Genomic DNA, 20,287 nt, shown 5'->3' with positions numbered 1-20,287 from the left:
CATCGTCCATTCCTCTGTCAGTGCCATCTTCAGCTGGTGAACATTTTCTGGTAGATGTGGCCGTGCTGCTAGGGGTCTCCGCAGAGCGTCCCATATGTGTTCGATGGGAATTTAGATTGGTGTAACGGGCAGGCCAATCCATACGAACAATGTTCTCACTTTCCAAAAGCATATCAGCTGCAGTGCGATGGGGTGTGGCGTTATCATTCATAAATATGAACTGGCAAATGGCACCTCGGAACAGATGCACACGGGGAAGGATTACCTCAGTACAGTAGCGTGCACCGGTTACAGTACCGCCTTCCAGTATTTGGAGTTGTGTACGTCCATCCAAGATAACGCCTCCCCAGACGAGAAAACCTCGACCGCTATATCGATCCCTTTCAGTGATGTTTGCGGGGTGATACAGTGTGCCAACCTCTCGTCAGATTAGCTGACATCCAGAATGCTGCTGATACTGAATCTACTCTCATCAGTAAAGAGTACCTAAGTTAAGATTTTGTGGTTTTAACCTTTAGAAATAGTGTTGGTCCTTAAGTTTTGCATACCAGTGTATATTATTCATACTTTGAAGGAAAAAGAGGCCTCGCAGGCGGCAAATGGATACAATCAGTGCTACCACACCGGGTAGAAAACAGATGAGTTCGAATCCCATCGATAATTCCATTATGTCGAGACATTTTATGGGCCTTTTTTACAACATGGATGAGTTAATAGGTCTCAGAGTTGCGTGGCTTTTTTTTTTTTTCCAGAAACTCAGATATTTCGCGTAGTAAACAGCAAACCGACAAAAGAAGACACATAATTACTGACATAATATACGCAAGCCTCACAGCCTTAGTTACTTTTTACTCTTAGCACACTTAATCTAAAGGATGGAAAAGGAAATGTTATTCAGTGTCATACATTCAATCATTTTCTGGAAAAAAATAAACAAACGAACATCTTGAATGTACTATGTACAATCAATCGGCAAATCGTTGTGGATAGCACCGTTCGTATAATCACCGTCATCCCCACAGTGGAAGAGACGAGATTTCGAATGACAAGTGGCGAGATCAGCAGAATGGATCATAACATCTTTGACCCTTCCAACAAATTTGGATGAGACGTTTCGGAACATCCGTCGTACAGTTTAGAATTCCACCTTGAAGCCATCCAAATAGTTGGAAATCTTAAAAACGAAACATGAGGTTTAACTTAGATGAGGTACCTAAATATTGCTGTAGTTACCAAAATATTTTTATGGATATACAGCATGACTAGATTCCTTGAAGCTAGCATAGCGTTTATGATCGCTGTTCTTCCATACTTCTTGAAAAAGGAGTGGGCTCGAATCCTGTCAAAACAGGAAGAATTTTTATGGCCTTTTCATGGCGTGCCGAGTTAGTCAGTTTCGAGAGAGGAATGTGTGATTTCTTTTCTTTCGAAAACTCACTTTTTTATTTCGAAAAGCAGACAAACCAACCACAGAATCCATGCAATCTACAAGTTCAATGTGGATGTCTCATGACTCTAGATGCCTTAGCGCAATACAAGCCAACCAACCATTAACGAGTGCAAATAGGCTAATCGAACAGTACATTATGTGTACGCTTGCTTTGGTAGAATACTGTACTTTTCAATAAATTTTATGTAGTTTTTCTACAGTACATCTTGGTCCAATATCATTTACTCTACCCATGTAATAATAAAAATTCTGGGGTGGGAACTACTATTTCAAAAAAACCTTATTGAAATTTTATTTTATAAAACCTTATCGAAATTCAGAGCCGGATCGACGCTTGGTCTCGTCCACCCTTTTCTTTTTTTTTTTTTTTTTTTCCGAAGTTCTTAATTTCCTTCATCCAGCCTAGCTTATCATTGATCGAACCAAGAATTCTGAACTTTTACTAAAATGGTTTGATATCTTAACAAGAGCAAATAAATATGGATGAAATAGAGCCAAATTTAATAATAATAATTTCGTAAAGCATATACGAGTGAATTTGATTTGAATTACCCTTCTTCCATCGAGAAGAAAACAAACATTTGTTTTCACAGCCTTTGGTCACAACAATCAACAAAAACAAAAATATGCTGTGAATATAATATTCATTCCGATGACTATTTTTATAGTATTTGACATACTATCATGCACAATTAATTCGGAAAGATAAATCTTATACCTGAAGTGGATCATTTTGAATTCAATGATCTATAACTTAGCTAATCCGGACTGTCTCCACCAGACAAAGTTTGGAAAAACTGACAATTGAGAAACACATTAAAGAAATTAAAACAGAATAAATTCCATTCAAAAATACTGCAATGGAATAAAATTATTTGATATAAATGTCCCTAATCATGGATATTGTAATAAATAAAGAATAAATTACATCAATAAAATAAAAATAAAAAATAATATACAGTATTTGATAATGTAATAAAAGGTTTTGAAATTATGTTGGTAAACAAAATAACTCGCGAAATGAAGCATTTATGAAGTTTTATTATATATTTGGACAGTCTGAGCAGGGTATAAATGAAAGTAATTTATTTAAATAAAAGTTCAGTTTTTAATTTGTTAAATTTAAAAATTAAAGTTTAATTTTTAAAACTCAAAAAAATTAAATTAACAAATTAATGACTACCTGAAAATTTGCAAATATTTTACTTAAATAGAAATTCTTAGAAATCACGTCTTTTAAATTGAGAAAATAAAATAAAATTCTGCATTACCCTTGAATGTCAAGAATTTCTTTAAAACGACGGTAAGCAATCTCTGACAAACCTTTTAACCTGAAAATCCTTTTAAACAATCAGGATTTTTTAAACAGTCAAGGGTGTTTCAAGAAGATGGTAAACCTTCTCTTGCATTTTCCAATTAATTAATTCTTGATACTCAGGAATTAACCGGATTAAAAGAACATTACGATATACTCTATATTAATTATATAATATAATATAGTTTCTGTACTTAAGAAAACCGATATTCTAATGATGTAATATCTCATATTATATTAATCACTCTGAGGAAGATGTGAGTCCCAGGAACATGAGGAAGACATGAAAATCATCTTTGAAACGGCAGCGTAATTAAAATTTCGTGTTTCTTACTGTATAGTATAATGTTCTTTTTACCAGTTGATACTCGAAATTTAATTATCATTCTCATATCAGTTATGTAGCTTACCAAAGGTTCCCTGGAACGGTTCAGATATTCCGAAATTTCAGCAGTGTATCTTTTTATTACTGGTTCGGACACATGCAGAGGGTTATAGTCCGGAAGTTTGGGATGATTTACCATTCTTAGTTGTAATTCCTCCAACATTTTTTGCGTCTTCTCAGTTTCCATCGTTAAATAAAGTTAGTTGGTATTAACCTGCGTAAAAATAAAATAAAAATAAAATATGTACAAAATAGTGCGTTGGCAACTAAGCCACCTGGGATTTTTCTCTGAGATTTACCTTTCAGATGTATATAATGAATAACTCTAGTGGTGGCGTTAGGAAACCTAGAACAGTTATTACATGACATCATCGCTTCTAGTCGACTCTATGCATATTGCAATAAGCAAGGGGAAATAAGCCCATAGATCAACGTAAGCACATCCAATTCAGTTTCTACGTTTATTATCATACATAAGCAGTGAGGGATATGGGATTTTGAAATTGGGAATTATTATTAATGATTGGCAATCACTTTTTAGCAAAGTTACTAATTTTCTTTTATCTCCATTTTCTGTCAGGTTTTAGAATTTTTATGGGTTTTAAGTATATCCTCACATACCTCCCCCATTTCTATTCTTGCATAAGTGACGCGGCGCATGTCATTGTGTCATCCACAGTAAAAGTGGCAAACGCATGATAAAAAGCGGCGTATCATCCTGTAATGTAGGAATACAGTTGCATCGGGGGCCATGAACTAAAGGGGGAGGGCTTAAAAATAAAAGGAAAAGTTACCCAAAAAACTAAATTAGGTAGCACAAGAACCTATGCTAGTGATGATATGACGCTGCACATACAATAATATCTTTCACCTAATACATACACAGAGGAAAAAATCACCATCTGTTGGGTCAGTGTGGCAGAATCAGGGTCATGTCAAAACTTTTAAGGGATTGGATGCCAACACGAAAACGCCACCCATCTTACCACGGCAGTGGGTTAGACTGCCTTACTGAGAAAAAAGTGCTCAATTGCCCCACCAGATAAAAGGTCTCAGCAATTTTGTATTCTTTTTTCACTGCCCCACTATATACAAATGTCCCCTATGCCACCCTTTGGACACATGTCAGGCGCTTCCTGGCTTCCATCTTACCACGGCAGTGGGTTAGACTGCCTTACTGAGAAAAAAGTTCTCAATTGTGTAAAACACCATCGCTTATATCAGTAATCACAAACTCCTTTTCAGTGATGCCACACTATTTTCATTCATAATTTTTAGCAGCTCACAGCATCGGACAAATTTGTTTGCATGTGGTGGTGGGAAAGTCACATACATTTCTTGAAGTCCAATATCTTTTTCTCGGGAATCTAGTAAAAGGTTTGTAGTAATGTAAAAATAATATATAAAATCCTGAATACGCCCTCTTTTCCTTTATGGCGCTGCACAACTGGCAGCCAAATACTGTAGTTGGTTTTACGCTTTACATAGTTTCTATATCTGTAATTAAAAAAAAAGGAAAAAGAAGAAAGATATATACCGTGGAAATAAAATATATAGTAGCGTGCATACCACTATCGAATTATGATTAAAAAGTGATAGCCATTTTAGTTATTTTCTTACATGTACTTTTTTTTTTTTTTTGCAACACACTTGGAAGCTTAGAATGGTTGGTGGCATGTATAGAAAATATTCTCAGAAAACTATCTGAAATTAGAATATTCTATATAATGACAAAGTTATGGCAAAAGGTTATTCTGTAGATAGTTCTAAAGGATTCCAAAGATTATTCTCACTAGATTATTCTTCAACTCTGAACTGAGTAAATTTATGTGCAGTAGGCATGAGTATTTTTTCTAAAACGTATTTATTATACAGTATTTTATTTCAACTAATAATGAAACAACGAAACTTAATAACCATAATAAGCAGTCGGTTAATTATACATCTTAATATAACGATCAGATTTCACTGTTACAAAATTAAAGTAGATATAGCTCTGCTTTTACTACTAATAAGTAATGAAATTGTTTAAATGTACCATTTATATAGTTCTTTAATGAAAATAAATTACTCAGACTCTGAAAATATTCACAGTCAAACTACTAACTATTCTTCATAAACCTCAAACAGCAGCAGGAAATAATATGACAGAGCCACCTGGTATTAAAATTTTTTATTAGCTTTTTAGAATTTCCGGGTGTAAAAAACTTATTACTGTATTGTCCTCGAAAATTAAAACGGAATTTTATTTTTCGCTCCGCATCGAAACGGTGATTAATGTGATTAAAACGCCTTTTCCACCAATTATGGGGACGACAGTGATTATAACCACTATGCTGTCCACTTTGTGAGAAACATCCATTAAAATTCTTGTGTCTTTGATGGGTCATTATACCTAGATTTTTGTGATTTTTAACTTTTTTGGTGGTAGAACTGTCCAGCAAGATATTTACATCTTTTCTATGTGAAACAAACTTTTGCCTGTTTTACAAAAGGTCACCATTAAAGTTGAGACCGATTTCTTTTTCATATATAAGTATTTAGAGACACTCTTGATTTATTTACAGAGACTCGTACAGTATTTAGAGAAGCTTTTGATAGCTCTGTAGCATTCTCTGCTTAGATGGATGTATTCTGTTTGTCTTGCGATGCTTGAAATAAAATAAAATTCCTATAGAGAGAGAGAGAGAGAGAGAGAGAGCATAAAATGCATCTTCAGGTCATCAGCATACACTAGAAGCTCGTTATGTGCTTCCGGGTAGAGATCAAATGCTGCCACGAAGAGTGAAGAGGAAAGGATGCGTTTTGCAAAACTCTTTGATGAGGACAAAATCCACTTAGTGATTGTTTTTCTCAAATATGACTTGTCTATTAGTAAACAGGTCTGACACCCGAATAATTAGATTTCCAGAGATGCAGCCATTCTTTTCAAGTGTATTTCAATGAAAGAAAGTATTGTCATGTAGTCGTGTGATGATTTGATGTCTAGTTATTTCCTCGATTTCAAAGTATTTTTCATTCTCAATGGAATTTAGAGTACATTGGCAATGATGGACTTATGCTGCATAACTTAGTGGAAATACGCTAGTCTATTGCTGAAGCACTGATTGCTATAGTCTTTAACTTTTCTAAGATATTGGCAATAAACAGCCAATCGAAATGGGTCTGTAATCTTTCCAGGAAGTAATCTTTCAAGTGCACAGAGTGTGCACTTGGGCGAATCATAACATGAATAAGTGATAACAACGCTGTTACGGAGTTTAAAAGAAGCTTGATTTTCGGATGCGATATCAACAATTTATGAATGGGCGACAGTGACACTTTTGAACGTCGCAAAGTTAATCATAGTCAAAGTAGTGAAAAGATTAAATGGTTGGAAATGGGCCTTTCTTTACCTAAATAAAATTTTTCAATCATTTGATGCACACTGGACTTTCTATTCTGATGCACGATTTGCTTTAAATTTCTGTGGTATCGTTTTTGGAGTATCGACTTGTTGCCTCATTTCTTCCTCTTCCACTCACTGTATACTTTTGAGGCGGGTGCTTCCAACACACCACGGATTTCCTTTGTTTTCTCAGTTGTGGTCCCTGCTAAAGTTGCTTTAATAATAACATCTTTCTGAAAATCGGAACTGATACCTATGTGTTTATGAACGGATCGACTAAGAAGTCCAAGGAAAGCGTACAGTATTTATCTGATACCAAGAAACTTGTGATAACATATGAAAACTTACATTTGTATACCGTACATTTAATTATCTGTTGGCGCCAATTTCAAAAGGTCTCTAATTTTTTTCAAAAGGTCTCTAATTAAGTGAAACTTCTTTGCAATCTTTTGAAGCGTTTATTATTTCAATATTAAAGTGGTTTAATATTTTACAATTGTTTTACAAGTTTCTTACAAAGTTTTTACAGATTTAATTTGGTAACATCGATACAGTTGACTTCTGATAGCTAAAATATGATGCCTAAATTTCAGATTTCGAAGTTGGTAAGTGTGGTTGAAATACTCCATCAATGGTTGTTCCAGATCTAGTCGTTAAAATAGACAGATCGTTGTTCCTGGTCAGACCGAACTTTTGTTGGAAATCAACAAGCAGCTTAGATTCGTAAACGCTCTTCGGCAGAGCAATAAACAGATTTAATAAATAAATAAAATAAAATTCATGTTTTCGAAAATTTACACTGAAATCTCCGCTCATAATCATCGGTAGGTTATGATACTCTTTCTCGAGATATGCTGAAATACGGTAGAGAATGACAAAAGAAATATTTTGGTTTTTAAATTTTTAAAATTGGACTGCTGGAAGCTGAGATATAGTGATTTAAAACGTAAACGCGACACGCGTTTACGTTTACGTTTTACGCTATCAGAAGTCAACTGTATTTTAGTTACACCGTGGCTGCGCTGTAGGGGTACTGATTGCATCATGCGTCAGCGCTACCTTAAGAACAAGGTAGCACTGGCCTGGTACAGAGTGGTACAATGAATCTTTTCGTGTCACCCCTCACGTCCACGGCCTGAGACCGACTAACTCAACATGAGTGGAAGAATGCAGATAAACTTCCTTAACGCCTTCGACGGGATTCGAATTCAGGTCCCTCCACTCGGCGAACAAGGACATAGCAACTGTGCTAACATGGACAACACAGCTATAAATTGCTATTGCTATAAATAGCTTTTGTTTTCGTAAAAGTGTTGAAATCTCTCTTTCCGCCTTATGATATTTACTCTAAGGCAACCCTTTTGTTAATATTTAATTGTTAACTGGATGAAAAATAATACTTTCAATCTTATTTAAGCATTACCATGTGTTTTAATATCGGTGCAATGAACTGATTATAATTGGTCAATCAGAATATTTTTGATTATAATTGGTGCACTGAACCATTGCACTGATGGTGTCCTTATATCAATGAAATTATTCAAAACAGTCATTAAAATATCAAAACGTAATATGAAATGGCAATTACTGGACACATTATTAAAATGATTAGAATATGATTCAATTAATAATTTATATCAGTGTAATGTAAATTTACAGTGTACTGATTGCTAATAACAATGAAAGCACTTTCTGGAGTAGTGTAAAAATTAGTTGCCTGAGAAAATAGATCAGATCCAGTGGAATTATGTAGCCTTATGCCATGGGAATAAAGCAAAATCAATAATTAAATTAAGTAATCAATCAGTTTTTCAGAAAGCTTGGCACTAAGGAACATTCCAGATAAGAGGTGATGAACAAGTTAAGACATATAAGACTTGACTTTGACTAGTACTTGAATTTTTTTTTGAAAGTTTGAATATTGAAGTTTTTTTCAACTGCGCTGTATTGCAAGAAACCAGATAGTCTGTAATCCAGGATCACGAAGGTATTGTTTTCCTTTTGCTTAAAATGCAAGTATGTGGGGGATTATTTATTATTATGATTATTCATTCATTTTTTTTTTTCATTAAAAGAAAGCTAACCTATCAAATTCATGATTTATTATTATTTTATTAAAACAGAGCGTGGAAAATTATAGCTATTGTATTCTCAGCCACCAGTCTTATATTAAAAGTACAGTATCATAAAAATTCAGTTCACAAAAAAAAAAAAAAAAAAAAAAAAGGCTGAGGCAGCTAAAATTGTGAGGCATTAGTATATATATTAAAAAAAAAAAAAAAAGGTAAAATGCCAACTACATTCGATATGCCCAGGGGGCATCCTCCTAAGTACTAACCAGGTTTAACTGCGGTGTGATCAAACGATGACGCGTTTTTTTTTTTTTTAGATTAGCATAGTACTATTTTATTTATACACAATTTGATATATTTCAGAAGGAACTGCATTATATACACATCGAATTATATACATTGATTAATAAAATATACTTTTCCAGATATTTATCTGCATTGACATAATTTTTTAAACAATATATATATTCTAACACTTTCAATTTTAGTATAATTTATGTGACATTACCTTTTAACACATTATTAAGTGTCTACTTTTCTGATTTGAGTTGTTCACAAGTTCGTAATTACAGTTCAGATATGAGCTAACATAGGTCTCTTCATCTGGTACTCTTTCTTGATTAAGTGATGATCTCGTGCGGAATTTACGTTTTCATATAAGGAGAGTGTCTCGTTTTTGGCCATTTATACTACTTTGTATATCTACAGTTCTATAAAGGATCTTTCAGTTCGAGACAGGTATGGCAGGTTTCTTTAGGATTGGTATAACGGGAGCCTTCCATCTTCTATTTTTCCCAGTCCCGCTTCTGCCCATTGCTGTGCTTTAATCTGTTTTCTGTATACCGAGTCTGTGATTGTTGCTTTCAGATATGTGTTCAGTTTTGTCGCGATGTCTGGAGCATCTTCTCCTCCATATGTGCAGTCGAATCTGAAGGTCCAGATGGCGTACATCGCGTGAATAACAATGATCATTTTTATTTTCCCCAGTTTGCCGTTATTGAGCCAGAACAGGTTACTTTCATCAAAGGTGGGGCTTTCTGTGAGTAGTGGTTTTGCTGTTTCCCAAATTTCAGATGCCATCTTGCAGTAACGCATGAGGTGGTACAGTGTCTCCGGGTTCATTGCAGAAGTGGCATTTAGCTGGTGTTGCCATAGGCTTGCCTTTAGCAGCCGCCCACATTTTTGTCGGTAGGCCGGCGTGGTGTACTTTATAGAAGAAGAAGAAGGTTTTAAACGTCGGTCTCATTGGTAATTTAAAAACATTATTTAGGACGGGTGACAACTTGATGCGTCCTCTTTCGATTTCCCTGTGTTGTGGTGGTGGTGCTGGTGGTAGCACTGCTCGTGATAGTTTATGGTATATAGCTTTGGGCCTCACTTTTAGCACATTACTCACTTCTATCTCTTTTTCAAGAAAAGTATAAACCTCTGCAATTTTTTTGAACATGCGTGGTGTCTGTTTGGTGGTTTTCGGGAAGGTGCATATAAATCTGTTTGGCATTGCTTTCTGCATGTAAAACAGGACATAGGCGCTCCATATTTTCTTGTCTTTGTAGGCTCTCTCAGGGATTTGGGCTCGCTGAATCAAGGTCTTCAAGTGGACATTGATCAGTCCAAGTCCTCCTGCTTCTATATCATGGTAAATTGTTGTTTGTCTCATTGGTTCATATGTTGAACCCCAAATAAATTTCGCGCATTCTCCGTGAATTTTATTGACATACTGTCAGTAATATGGGATATTTGTCATAATGTATTGCAATTTTGAGAGTAAATATTGATTACATATCCTAGCTTTGCCTCTTACCGATAACTGCCTTCCTCTAAGTGTTCCTATTTTTTTTAAAACTATTTTCTGATTGATATTTTCCCATTGTTCATTATACATATATATATTTGCGTCTCCGAGAATTACTCCTAGTACTGGGAATAGGTTTTTCCCGATCCACGTGGCATTGGTCATTTGCAGGTTTATTTTGAGTGCTGAGGCATTCTGAAACTTCTGTAAGGTTCGCCATACTTCTTTTACCGATTGTTCAGACGTAATTGTCATGGTAACATCATCGGCGTATGCCATTATTTTGGCAATGTACAAGTTGTTTATTGACAATGATCTATGATTTTGCTTTACAGTAAAGCATTTTAATCCATTTTTGGAATCCGGTTCCGAAACCTGCTGCCTTGATCACTTTTGTCAGGTATTCGTGGCTGATGATTAGCATTAGCATTGGCATTAGTAGAGGCATATGATGCAAGAAAGCAAGCTTATTCAGCATCAGCCAAAAAAAAAAAAAAAAAAAAAAAACCCTCTCCCATTTCACCCCTCCGTTCGTTCGAAATACCTGTCCAGTTGAGCTTTAAATTTGTTTAGGCTATCAACTTCAACAACAAGTGATGGAAGTCGGTTCCACCAACCAACCACCCGCTGGCCAAAGGCAAATTTCCGCACATCTATCCGACATCCGTCTTTCCTCAGTTTGAATTTATGCCCTCTGAGGTGATTATTCTGAGAAAGATGAAGAATCCCGTTGGCATTGAGCATGCTCAAACCATTCAAAGCCTTATACACCTCTATCAGATCACCTCGCCGGTGCCTAGTCTCCAGACTCTGTAATTTGCAAAACTTAAGCCTTTCTTCGTAAGAGCAACCCTTTGTTCCATTTACTAATCTTGTTGCCATTCTCTGTACCCGTTCCAGCAGCTCTACATCCTTCTTGAAATGAGGCCTCCAGACCTGTATACAGTACTCAAGATGTGGCCTGACCATTGCCTTATACAAGGGAATAATCACCTCCTTATCCCTCCTAGAAAAATTCCTGTATATCATCGACAAGACACCATGAGCTACTCTTGCAGCCCGTCTGCACTGCTCAGAAAACTTCATATCTGCCTGCACAACCACCCCCAGGTCCTTTTCATTCTCTACCACTGTCAGTGTAGTACCACAGAGTTCATACTTTGCTCTGGGGTTGCTGTTTCCCATATGTAGTACTTTACATTTATCAATGTTAAACTTCATTTGCCATCTCTCAGCCCATCTGCTCAATCTTTCCAGATCCTGTTGCAGTAGCATAGTGTCAGTAGTATCCTTGACAACCCTGCCAACCTTCGTATCATCTGCAAACTTGGACATTAAGCTTGATATACCATCATCAATATCATTTATAAATACAGAAAACAATAATGGACCCAATACCGAACCCTGAGGGACTCCATTAATAACATTAGTCCACGATGAGCAGTGTCCATTGATTACCACTCTCTGTCTTCTCTCCCTCAACCACCCCTTTATCCATAGCAGCAATTTGCCTCCAATGCCACACTGCTCCAATTTGTGCAGCAGTCTTCCATGTGCAACAGTATCAAAGCCTTTCTAAGATCCAAGTATATAATATCAAAGTTATTTCCTGCATCCAGTTCGTTTGTGACTGCATCATAGTATCCAATCAAATTGGTCAGGCAAGACTTCCCCTTAACAAAACCATGCTGTGTCTGAACTATAACTGAAGTCTTGTCTAGATGATTCTGCAGTGCTTCTTTAACCAGTGCCTCAATTAATTTTCCAGGAACAGAAGTTAAACTAACAGGTCTATAATTACTTGTGTCGCACTTTGATCCTCCTTTGTGAATTGGGGTCACATTTGCACATCTCCAGTCCACGGGTACTTCCCCTGAGTCCAAGGAAGCTCTCATAATTATGGCTAAGGGTTTGCTTACTTCCTTTGCTGCCTCCTTTAATATAACTGGATGGATCCCATCCACCCCAGGTGCCTTTCTTGTATTTATCTTCAACAATTTCTCCTCCTCTTTACTCTCAGTTATTACAAGATTCTCTAGCTTACTGCCAGAGTTGAATACGCCTCTGGCATTCCCCTCGCTGAACAACTCCTCATGTGTCAATGTCGATGCAAAATATTCATTCAGTTTGTTAGTTACCTGAGCAGGATCATCAACAGTTGACCCATCGATATCAAGTGGACCAATCTGATTCATCCCCTTCCTTCTAGAGTTTACATAAGTAAAGAACTCTTTACTGTTTTTCTCTGCATTCCTTGCCAAAGATTTCTCGTAATCTGCCTTCGCTTGCCTAACCTCCTTTGTTACCTAACTTGGTTACAGATCATTTGTAACCTAACTTGGTTACAGATCAACTTGTATCTATCATACGCTTCTGTGTCACGTGTTAATTTGTATGTATCCCATGCATTTTTCTTCTCTGCCATATGTCTCATTAGTTCATCTGACATCCACTTAGGTCTAAACTTTGAACACTATTTCTTAGTTGGTATGTGAAGCCTAGTAGCTTCCAAGATAAGTTCTTTGAATGCTTGCCATTTTGAATTTGCTGTTGGTAACATCATCAGTTGGTCCCACTGTATAGAATTTAAATACTGTCTCAGTCCACCGTAGTCGCCTTTACGAAAGCAATAACCCTTCCCTTTACCCCTAATGGTAGTTACCTCTTTGAGTAAATCCCACTTCAGCACACTGTGATCACTGCCACCTACTGGTTCATTTACCTGCAGATTCTTAATGCATGAAGAATCACTACTGACAATCAAATCAAGAGTATTACTCCCTCTAGTTATCTCCCGAACATGCTGATGTAGAAAACAATCATCCAATAAATCCACAAAAGCCTTTCCAGTGTGTGAGTGACCAACCCCCAAATTCCAGTCAATATCTGGGAAATTAAAATCTCCCATTATAAGACTCTCTGATTTACTGGCCCACTCTATTTCCCTGTACAGTTTCTTATTATACTCATCAGAGTCATTAGGCCTAGCACACTCCTACTCTCAATTTTGATCTCCCAATGCTTATGTCACACCAAACTGACTCGACACTGCACTGTCCGGCAATGTCGACTGGCTTCACTTCCTTGGATTTTATGTATTTCTTAACTAATAGCATAACCTCTCCTCCCTTCCTATCCTGTTTATCGACATTGTACTCCCCAAATTCCAGTTCTGCATTCCTTATACAAAATATTTGTATTTGTGTGACACCACGTCTCACAGATATAAGGAATGGCGAACTGGAATTTGGGGAGTTTACTGTCGTGAGTTTACTGTAGTAATTTACTGTAATGGTTGTGAAATGTTCTGATGAGATCTTTGTCTCCTTTTATTTCGTTCCCGTTATGTTTAATGGTCGAAATACTTCTCTTTTTGCATCTGTCGATTTCAAATAGCTATGCAGAATTTGTTTTTCCTTCATCGTTCTCAATCGTTTTGATTCCTGCTCTTAGCCATGCCCCCTTCAATCTCCTCCATTTCGATTCAGCCTAGTATGATAGTTGGCTATCTAGAAAGCTCGTAATACATTTACTTATGGCTTAGTTTGCTGTGTTGCATTTCGGTTTTGATTTTTGTCATTCCATGAACATAAATTACTCCCGTGTGAAAACTGCCTGAAGCACGCTAGAACTTTTACTTCAAAAAGACCGTGTTTAAAAAAAAAACACGGGCTTTTTTTTCCCCTCATGATATAAACCGACGCAAATCTATAATATTAACGTGCGTTCTAATAATACACTGCAGGAAATTATTCGAAAAAAAATTGCAGAAAGTTTGTAATACATTAAAACAAACAAAAAAACTATACAATAATAATTATTGTTAGTGTTTACGATATTTTTTTTTGTGGGGGGGAACTGTATACAGTACGGTAATTATTTTGTAGGTGGCGGTGTATAGCGAAGATGCAACATGTTCGGCGTGAGTATCGTGGTTACGTTATTGGTGATGTGGTTTAAATGGGCAAAATGTTATTCATCTCCGTTGCTATGTAGAAAAAAAATAATAATAAAAAATTACTCCCAAGAATGAAACTAGTGTTTGATAAAGAGTAGACGTTTGACTAGTGAATACCTTATTAATCGTTGGTTTAGTTTCCAGCATATCAGCATGATTCCTATCTTCACTCTTCTAACCAATGTAATCCTCTCCTTAATTGGATTTTTAATTACCTTTAGGGTGTTGCCAAAATTTAAAGAAATGTTTTTGAAAGCTCGTCTCTCTGGAAGGGACATGAGTAAATCCGTTAAAGAGGAAATGTAAGTAGTAATTTTAATATATGCGAACTGTATCGTCACTGCCAAACAATTCAGTATAAATATTTATAAACCTCCTAAAAATTTCTCTAGTTATAGTACTGGTGAAAGAACAGTATTCGTTTTATCATATATCAAGGCAGACGTGAGCGAACTGCTGCATGCTTAAAAACATGAGTCGGTGTGCTTGAAACTTTTCCTGAGCAGAATACAACTGATTTGCCCGTCATTATAGTGGGTTCGCCACTTGCCACCCATTTGGAGAGGCTTGAGTTCAAATCTTTCAGAGACCGGAGGAATTATTAAAAAGCCTTTTCAGGCAGGACTGTAATTAGCCGATCTTGGGCAGAGGGAGTAGGATTTTTCTGTGGGAGTGGTGTTGCCAGATGACCTACTCGGAAAACAAGACAGCAATTGGTGTAGCATATTCTCTCTCATTACTTCAAGATGGGTTCCATAAAAATATGAGGAAAGTTGGACACAAAAAAAAAAAAAAAGTTCCCATTAGAAGAGAAAAGTATAGAAAGAAATGCTAATATATAATTAGCATTAGTAAAGGCACATGATGGAAGGAAGGAAGCTTATATAGTATCAGTCAGCAAAAAAAAACCTTCTCATTTCACCACTTGCTCAAAATGTTTGTCTAGTTCTGCCTTGAATCTATTTAAGCTATCAACTTCTACAATGACAGATGGAAGTTTGTTCCAGCAATCAACCGCCTGCTGGCTAAAGGCAAACTTCCACACATCTATCCTACAACTGTCTTTCCTCAATTTGAATTTATGCCCTCTCAGGCGATTATTCTGAGCAAGAGAAAGAATATCCCATCAGCATTGAGCATGCCCAAACCATTCAAGGCATTATACACCTCAATAATATCATGGAACTAGTTGAAACTTTATTTAAAATAATAATCTTTTACCTAATTTAAATTTGAATTATGCAGCAGCTTTTATACTTTTTTTTTTTTTTTTGATATGAGAAAACATCTTTCACAGCCAAACAATTGAGAGGCATGTTAAAAAGAGAGAAAAGTTACTTCGTGCAGATTCAATGCAGAAACTATGTTCATCTAGAAAATGAAATTTCATTTGAAACTTTCAGTTGAAACTTTATTATGCTGGCTATGTGAAAATAAATATTAACGAATACAGTCTGCTATATAAACAGCAACAGTGGTTGAAAAATTTATTAAAACTCAAGAAAACAACCAATTAAAAAACTGAATATAAATAAAAATTAAACTAACAGACATAAAATTATAATAAAACTTATTTAATTAGAAAATACTGGACAGACACCTGGCAACCCTAGTCTGGAGAATTCAGATATACACTTGTACAGAAATAATAGGAGATGAGTTGGTGCATTATATAAATCAATAAAGTTTTCTGTTTATAATCTGAGATGACTACATAAGGTGAGAGATAAAAAAAAAAAGCATCATTGTTCACAGCATGTGTATTTCTGTACCCTTGTGCATCAGCTACAGCAGTAGTCAGTGTGTCCAAAAATCTGTAAACAACACTGGTGGAATTTAACTGCATTCCTCTATTAACTAACAATTGAATAAGTTATTACTATTATTATTATTAGTCATATGGTGCAAGGAAGCTTGAGGCTTATGCTGCACCAGCCAAAAAAAAAAAAAAATTTCTGAATTATCCAGAGAAAATTTCTTGCATCCTTCAACCGGTGCAAGAAACCTATGCAAGAAATTTGGTACTTACTGCATATATGCAAGGAACATATGCAATAAGTACCAAAACTGGGTGATGGCACTCATTTTAAATAAACAGCAGTTTACCCTCCTTATAGAACAGGGCTTTTTACTTGAAGTGGATTAAGGCAACACTTAGTAGTTTGCTTTGCACTCTGATATGCATTTTGTGTCAAACTTTTAATTTTCTCTTCTCTATGCATATAACTAAAGCTTTTTTCTGGCTCATATATCTTACTCATACAACTTTGTACCTTCATACGATAATCAATTTAATAATTTTCCAAAGAGATTGCAAAATATGAATATTATTTCAGTTAACATCTTATAACATGTATAACGAGCAATATGATAAATGATATAGACAGCTGGTGCTTGGCGACTCCATAGCCAGGTGGGAAGGAGCAGCAGTGCATAGCACACGCTTCTTGATTAGACCGCGGTTCGAGCCCGTCACCACCAAATACGGAGGATGCGGAAAGGTCAGGGAATGACCACCGCATATCCCGGAGCAATATGGCCTTAGTTGCTAATGCTCCTAAAAACTAAACAACACAACACACAGCTGGTGCTTGTTTCATTAATGTGATACTACAAACCATGGGCAGTATTTGAGATAAAAAAAAACAAAACATATCCCATCTGGTGTTAATCGGCTATCATGTATCCTAGTATCTGTATAATTTTGAATATCAAGATAAAGGAATACTGTGACTAGAGAAAATACAATAAAATAAATAAATATTAAATAAGAAGAATTCTAATTAAAAAAAATTATTTTAATTTGAGATAGCTTTGGATACGGGAAGCAATATTCATGCCTTCCTATACATGACATTTACATTAGCATGTAATAGTGTTCATTTTAACATAAGGGAATAATAACCTAGCATTATATTTAGCAGCATTAAGCCATAGCTGTCATTTTTATGACAATCTATAGCCATTTCAGATTTGTTTGAAGTTGCATGGCTTGGTTTTGATTGGTTATCACAATTTCCATCATTCTATCATATGCAGATTTTTGATGTGTCCTGTCTTAGATACTTAGCTATTTCCTGTTACAGTACAATTTAGTATATTCTTCATTTATGGCCTAGAATAAGAATCACAAAATGTTTTATTGGCACCAAAGTTGTTAGATATGATGGGAATACAAGTGCAGTTGCAAAAATTGTGCAATTAATGTGTGAATTTTTTAAGAAAACATAAAGAGATATATGTAAGATTTTATGATTCATACATAACTACATATTTAAACTCTCTGCCACCTTTAATGTCTGATAATAACAATAAAAAATGAACACTTGCATATAAAAAAAATATTATTTAAAATGTTTTTATATGATGCTTGTAATCTAATAACTGATTCTGTTGATCATATTCAAACAGCGATGTAAAAGAATTAACAGATGTTGAGTAATCTACATTAACTCTTTTTTTTTTTTTTTTTAATGCCTCTAAAAAAATTCATAACTCATAAGTGCTTACATGATTTTAAGTCAAATGGATAAGATTGATGTTGAGAACACTCCATCATTAGCTTATTATGAAGTGTAAATCATTTTCCTTTAAAAAAATGTATTTTTATTAACACAACTATTGGCAGATAGGTCATATTTCAAATCGACAACAAAAAAAGCATGAAAATATTAACAGGTTCAATATTAGTAGCAATTCTTGAAAATATAACTTTCTTTGTAAGAAAGTTATAGTTTTGTGGTTTATTTTCATATTTTTATGATTAAATGGCAAGTACTGAACACTGAATATCATAAGCATTAAAAGCAGAAAAGCAAGCCTGACAATTCGAAGAGGTATTTTTTTTAAACTTCTCTTTTTGAATATAATAAGAAAATCTGTGCTATACTACTAATATAGTATGAACACAAAGTTAGCAAAACTTAAGAAAGCTAATAAAACTCAATTTATTCATTAATATGAGCACATGAGAAACAAAAATTAAATGGTTTGTCTGGTCTTACAGGCATCATTAAAGGAAGAGGAGATATGGATATTGAAATGTATGAACAGAGATTGCTAAAAAAAAAAAACTGTTCAATATGGCTACATCCAGCATTGTTTGACTTTTCTTGACATTTAGTCCATACTGTATAAAACAAACATGTATATTTTATTTAATATCATATGTGTAAGTCGATGAATTTTTTTTTATTCATTTTATACAGCCCCGAAGCAACAGGAGTAATAGCAGGTTCAGTCTTTCTTATTGTTATGTTCCTCTTTATCCCAGTGCCTTTTATTCAGTATTGGACAATAAATTCTGCAGAAAGATTTCCACATGATGAAGTAAGTAAAGATTTTTGAGCATCTAATTTATTATTGATTAAACACAAATGTTGAAACATTTGCATTCAACTAGATATTCAAGTATATGCTAATAGTTCATAATCCTTATCCAATATGAAAATTCATTGTTTATGCCTTATGCATATTGCCATTGTAATGTAGGTTACTTATGAAGCTTGATGAAAGAAGGCAAATTTTTGCTATATACTTTTCAGTTGAAATTCAAATGGCTGCACTTAAAGCACCATAAATAATTTTAGCATTATTAATAGTAAGGGAATAAATTACACTGTTAAAAAGCAATACATTTAATTATCACTGGTGGTTTTGGAAATAATTGCATATTTCTATCATCAGAGAAACTGTGGAATATTCATATTGCTGTCTTTATATTATCATAATCAGAGTGACATCAGCACTCCACCTCAGAAACACAGAACACCAAGAACTCAGTATAAACAAAGTATAATTCTAGAGATTCAATAAAGTCACTCTGTTAGAAAGAGAGGAGAAAAAGTAGAAACTGTGCAACACAAGACTTTGGATGGATCTGTGCTGCAATACTCAAGGTGAACATTTGGAAAATGTACGTACATTTTCTGGAGTAACAGCTGATGATAGCAGTTACTCCAAAAAACCAACCCCACTATTTCTAAGGAGAGGACAAAAAGATATAAAAAAAACTATACAAATCTTCAGTTCAAAAATAATAATAATGAAATTGAAATTAAATGTAAAGAAAAGTGAATAAAAAAGCATTAAAGGGTATTTAAAAGTACATTAAAATATATATAAATATATTTCTGTAATTTGTATTCCTTACTGTTATTGTTAGGTTTTTGCATTAATAATGTTCTGGAATAGTTATATCTTAATGTTCTGGAATAGTTAAGTCAGATCTAACTTTGATAGTTTTTATCTAGTTCTTTATTCATAACATTAGATAATTTTTTTTTTCGAAAATGAGCTAAGAAATGCTCTGAACCGGTCCATAAATAATACAGTGTGCCAGTAGGATATAACATCCTAATTTTATAGTACAGATAAAAAATAGATGCTAGAGCATTGATCTCTTGAATTACAACTCTACCAGCACAAGTTTCCAAACCGTGGTTCCGAGCCCTTACCCACCAAATACAGAGGATGCAGAAAGGTCAGGGAATGACCACTGCATATCCCCGGAGCAATATGGCCTTAGTTGCTAATGCTCCCAAAAACAACATAATATAACAAGTTTCCAGCATGTTGCACTACTAAAAGGTAATACTTCTCTAAAAAAGAAAAGTATAATGTTATGTATTAGTAATTAACATTATATTAGGGTAGAATGTAAGTCTTACCATACTCAAACTGTATTATTTACTGATAGGCTTGGAGAATTTTGTAGCTCATTTTTGAAAATTTACTATTCATACCTTTTAACATCTCTGATCTTGTGAATTAAACTATCACTGTGTTGTCAGATGCTGTACCTACAAGGTGCTTAGTCTCCCACTGATGAAGTGCCAACAAGCACCAAAGCATCTGTTGGGGGATTGAAATGACAATTCTCTTTTAGAGGCGTTATTTATTAGTAATGCAGGATAAGCGTAAGA

At 34.9% G+C, this 20,287-nt stretch overlaps 2 protein-coding genes across 2 annotated transcripts in view; one reads left to right on the top strand and one right to left on the bottom strand.

Moving 5' to 3' along the window:
- The window catches only part of LOC150080142 (proprotein convertase subtilisin/kexin type 7-like), a 214,815-nt gene extending 205,254 nt beyond the window's left edge, over window positions 1–9,561 (bottom strand). The window contains exon 1 of the mRNA XM_090380627.1: window positions 9,454–9,561. Coding sequence (XP_090236753.1) covers window positions 9,454–9,561 — 108 coding nt within the window. The remainder of the gene's footprint in view (window positions 1–9,453) is intronic.
- A 4,755-nt stretch (window positions 9,562–14,316) lies between these two features.
- The window catches only part of Alg7 (Alg7 dolichyl-phosphate N-acetylglucosaminephosphotransferase), a 59,839-nt gene continuing 53,868 nt past the window's right edge, over window positions 14,317–20,287 (top strand). Inside the window, exons 1-2 of the mRNA XM_090380619.1 lie at window positions 14,317–14,665; window positions 18,572–18,692. Of these exons, the coding sequence (XP_090236745.1) occupies window positions 14,517–14,665; window positions 18,572–18,692 (270 nt within the window). The 5' untranslated portion in view covers window positions 14,317–14,516. The remainder of the gene's footprint in view (window positions 14,666–18,571; window positions 18,693–20,287) is intronic.

Source organism: Mastigoproctus giganteus, chromosome 9 (assembly GCF_048544385.1).
Source record: "Mastigoproctus giganteus isolate SK-2022 chromosome 9, ASM4854438v1, whole genome shotgun sequence".
NCBI lineage: Eukaryota > Metazoa > Arthropoda > Arachnida > Uropygi > Thelyphonidae > Mastigoproctus > Mastigoproctus giganteus.
Note: the sequence above shows the minus strand (reverse complement) of the source record. Positions and strands in the feature narration are given on the sequence as shown.